The 4,425-nt window shown below is 52.7% G+C and overlaps 1 protein-coding gene across 1 annotated transcript in view; it reads right to left on the bottom strand.

The window, feature by feature from the left end:
* The window catches only part of MECP2 (methyl-CpG binding protein 2), a 53,837-nt gene that overhangs the window by 608 nt on the left and 48,804 nt on the right, over positions 1-4,425 (bottom strand). Inside the window, exons 4-5 of the mRNA XM_015566026.1 lie at positions 2,357-2,701; positions 2-734 (exon numbers count right to left, since the gene is read on the bottom strand). Of these exons, the coding sequence (XP_015421512.1) occupies positions 2-734; positions 2,357-2,701 (1,078 nt within the window). The remainder of the gene's footprint in view (position 1; positions 735-2,356; positions 2,702-4,425) is intronic.

Below are 4,425 nucleotides of genomic sequence, written 5' to 3'. Positions count from 1 at the left end.
GGTGGTGGTGGTGGTGCTCCTTCTTGGGGGGTGAGGAGGCGCTGCTGCTGCGCCCTTTAGGGCTGCTCTCCTTGCTTTTCCGCCCTGGGCTCTTGCAGGTCTTCAGTCCCTTCCCACTCTTCTCACCGAGGGTGGACACCAGCAGGGGCTTCACCACCTCCTTCACCTCAATGCTGACTGTCTCTCGGGTCTTACGCTTCTTGATGGGGAGCACGGTCTCTTGCACAGACCGGATGGATGATTCCTTCACGGCTTTCTTCTTGGCCTCAGCGGCAGCAGCTGCCACCACACTGCCTGGCTTTCGGCCCCGTTTCTTGGGAATGGCCTGCGGGTCAGCTTCGGCTTTTCGCTTCCTGCCAGGGCGTTTGATCACCATGACCTGGGCTGATGTGGTAGCCCCAGCCCCTTCGGCCTTGCTTCCTGGAGAAGTTTGAAAAGGCATCTTGACGAGCAGCTTCCCGGGACTTTTCTCCAGGACCCTTTTCACCTGCACGCCCTCTGATGCTGTTGCCTTGGGTCTCGCGGTGCCACTCCCTTTGGGGCGTCCCCGACCTCTGCCAGTTCCTGGAGCTTTGGGAGATTTGGGCTTCTTAGGTGGTTTCTGCTCTCGCCGGGAGGGGCTCCCTCTCCCAGTTACCGTGAAGTCAAAATCATTAGGGTCCAGGGAGGTGTCGCCTACCTTTTCGAAGTACGCAATCAACTCCACTTTAGATCGAAAGGCTTTTCCCTGGGGACTGTGGGAACAAGTGGAGAGACACAAAAAGTGATTAGAAGCTTCCACAGCAATGCTGGAGATAGGGCAGAGCAGAAGGTAGTGACGAAGTTTAACAGAAGAGGTTCTGCAGCTGATGTACCTGATGATACTACTGAGCCAGAGTCACATTTAAGAAAAGCCAAGATGAGCTAAAATTTGAGGGGCACGGCCGCGATTATACATGAAGCAATCAGGTTGCTGGGCAGTGGTGGGCATCTATACGGCCTGCTCCTATACCAGAATAGCTTGGTGCTAGCTGCTCCACAGCTGCCACCGGCATGCCACTGAGGCCCCTTCTGAACCCCGAAGTGGTCTGACCTGGGGACCCTGCCTAGCCATTAGGCCAGGGCCCATTCTTGCTGGCTGGTGCCCGGGCATGACCTGCCAGTACAGCACCCTGTCTGAATCTGGGCATGCTGTTTAGCACTTCTGGGAATTGGTTTCCTCATATGTCAATAGGATAATGCTTTGCTCAGTCTTCTTAGACTTGCTGGGGCCAAACAAGGTTGCAAATGTCCGTAAATGTCCTTTGAAAACTGCTAACTATTTTGGGATTGTCTAAGGGGCTGAACTGAAATGTACTTATTCACTCCTCTGAAGCTCAGGCTTGGAAGTTACTGTTTTAATAGAAAACACCCAGAAAAAAAAACCACCCAGGACCTGGCCAGTGTGGCTCAGTTGGCTGGAGCATCATCCTATACATTGAAAGGTAATGGGTATGATTCCTGGACAGGGCACATTCCCAGGTTGCGGGTTTGATCCTATGGTCAGGACGTGTGTGGGAAGCAACTGATCAATGTTCCTCTCTCACATCAATGTCTTTCTGTCTTTTCCCCCATCTCTTGCCTCCCTCCCTTCCTCTCTCTAAGATCAAAACAAACAAACAAACAAAAACATCCGGTGACCCTCCCACAAGGCTGGACAAATGCAAAAGGGACAGTTGAAAAGGCACACGGGGCCTATCTGTGTCTTTCCTCAGAGGCCCTGCCCGAGAGCCCACCTTTCCCAGCACAATTCACAGAGTGTACTGAGCTCTATGGCTCCTCTATTTTATTTTTTCTGGTTCATGAAGCAATGTTACAGAACAACTCTCCCAGAAAGAAGATGAGGGTAGCGGGTTCTGAGAAGAGCTTCTCAGCTGGACGCTCTCCAGCTGAGAAATGGCAGGAACCCCAGGGAACTCTGCTGGCCTCCTGAGCCCAGGCTACTACATATGGCAGATCCTGTGGCCTCAGCACTTCCCAGGTGACCTCTCCTGGCATTCTCATCCCGACCCCGGGTAGGTCCTACTGCTATTCCATCTTCAAACAAGGTCTCAAGGACTGGCAGGATAAATCACACTGTTACCCTGTGCACGTTTCACTCAGGGCAGTGACTTCCATCCAGTTGTTCCAAGCATACCTAGTGCTGCCTGCAAGCAGTGCTCATTACTGAAGCCACCTTACTTAACCCAGATGGGGTTATGCACACACATTTTCTTGATCAACTAGCAGCAACTAGCTCCTACTTTAAGGGACCCCCATTAGTTTTGAGCACCTGTCCCCAACTTCCCACCTACCCAGGGCTCCCAGCTCTGCAGAGGCAGGAGTTGCCCTTACTTACTTGATCAAATACACATCATACTTCCCAGCGGAGCGGCCAGATTTCCTTTGCTTAAGCTTCCGGGTCCAACCTTCAGGCAGAGTGGGGTCATCATACATGGGTCCCCGGTCGCGAATGATAGAGCGCCGCTGTTTGGGGGAGGCAGAAGCTTCCGGGACGGCTGGGGCTGAGCCCGACCCTTCCGAGGTCTCCGCTTTGCCTGCCTCTGCTGGTTCACCAGAGTGGTGGGCTGGCGGCTGCAGGGGTTCATGCTTGCTTTCTTCTTTCTTATCCTTCTTCACCTTTTTAAACTTCAGGGGTTTGTCCTTGAGGCCCTGGAGGTCCTGGTCTTCTGACTTTTCTTCCCTGAAGTGTTAAACAGGTATGTAAGTATCACAGAGGACACAGCAGTTTGCAGAAAAAGTGAGCATCGGAAGGCTCAAGCCGGGGCTGCCCTGCTGGTGGCTCACTCAGGTCTTGATATTCTTGCCTTCACAGATTTCTTTAGGGGCTTTGGGCTGCTAGTGGTGGTGGCCAACTGCACTCTACCTGCACTGTGGCCACCCTGAGTCCCATTCCTGGTGTGCAGGAGAGTAAGTGGCCTGCACAGGTGGCATTTTTCTGAGAGAAACACTATGTGGCTTCTCTGCATGCTGCCTTGGCAGAGGCCACTTTATGAGCCGCACCTGAGGGCTGACTTGACCACTGGGATAGGGAGCTGTCAGCCCCAAAGCGGGTGGAGCTCCTTTTCACAAAGGCCGGGCTTGGGTGCTACTATAGCTTCTGCATTTTGGGTTTTCTCAAATGTGTACTCAACAAAGAACTGCTGTGGGGCACAGTACAACTTGCTGACAGGCACACAGCGCAGCACTGCACAAAGAGCATACAGGTTTGGAGCCAGGCAACCTGAGCTCAAATCCTGACTTTGCTATTTCCAAACACAGACCTGAGCAGGTCTCTTTCCTCATCTCAACGATGGGTACCAACACCCCAGAGGAAGAAAAGTCACAAAGGCATTATATAAATCTTGGCTAACCTGGGCAACCAGAAACCGCTGCACAGGGTCCTGGCATAAGAAAAGTGACCCCAGGTCAGGTAAGCCTTGATCACCAGACCCTCCCTTACAACGCAAGGCAATAGCACAGCCTTGCTGGTGAAAGGAAAGAGCAAGGAGAAAGGCACAGAGGAGCAGTCCCCATTTTCCACACTGACAGAGCAGCACCTTCACTACACTTCAGTTCCATCGGGTAGGACCCCTTCCTTGTATACTTCAGAAATGCTTACTTGAGGCCCTGGACCCTAGGATCAGAGTCTGACCATGATGCTCTCATGGCCGGGCTAAGAGGACAAGAACACAACTGGGGCCAGGGAAGGCTTAGGAAGAATTCTGGGCTCAGAATTAGCCATCTGCTAGTCCCTCAGTTGGCAGCTCTTTATGGAAAAGGGCAAGACTATTCCTGTCCTCTGCCCTGTCTTATATAGCTCATGTGGCACTGATCACTGTCCCGTGGCTCGCCTATCCCTAGTGATGTCCCTTCCTGTCCACACCGTGGAGACGTCAATGAAGGCACTGTGGCGTGCACGCGAAACGACTTGAATGATGTGGGTAAGTCACTGAAAGCAGGTTAGCACCAGGACTCCCTGGGTGCCATGAAGACATGGCCTCCCTGAACAGCTCAGGTCAGGTGTGGGGACAGATCGTGGTGAGGGTGTGTCCCAGCCCTCCTCAGGCTTACTGAGTTCCCTGGATCTTCTTCAGAAGTTTAGGGCCCCAAGCATGGCTGTCAGTGTCACCCAGATTCAGCCCTTGGCTCACAGGAGACCTTTTCTTGCTGTAAGAGTGGGGTCCCTAACCTGTTCCAGCAGAGCTTATTTTTCAATGCTCCCAGTCTTAGGGAGAAGGAAAACTCTGCCAGCAGCAAAGTGGTGAACAGACTGGAACCACCACTTCCAAATAGTTCACAGGGCACTGCTGAAGTCCAGGGATGCTCCCAGAGTCGGAGAGAAACACTGCACTGATGGAAAAGGTCTGGTTTCCTCAGAACTCTCATTTGTATTCCCTCAATACTTTCACCACCATGAGGTCAAGT

This window comes from Myotis davidii, unplaced genomic scaffold, assembly GCF_000327345.1.
Source record: "Myotis davidii unplaced genomic scaffold, ASM32734v1 scaffold462, whole genome shotgun sequence".
Classification (NCBI taxonomy): domain Eukaryota; kingdom Metazoa; phylum Chordata; class Mammalia; order Chiroptera; family Vespertilionidae; genus Myotis; species Myotis davidii.
This window is presented reverse-complemented; position numbering and strand designations above follow the sequence as displayed.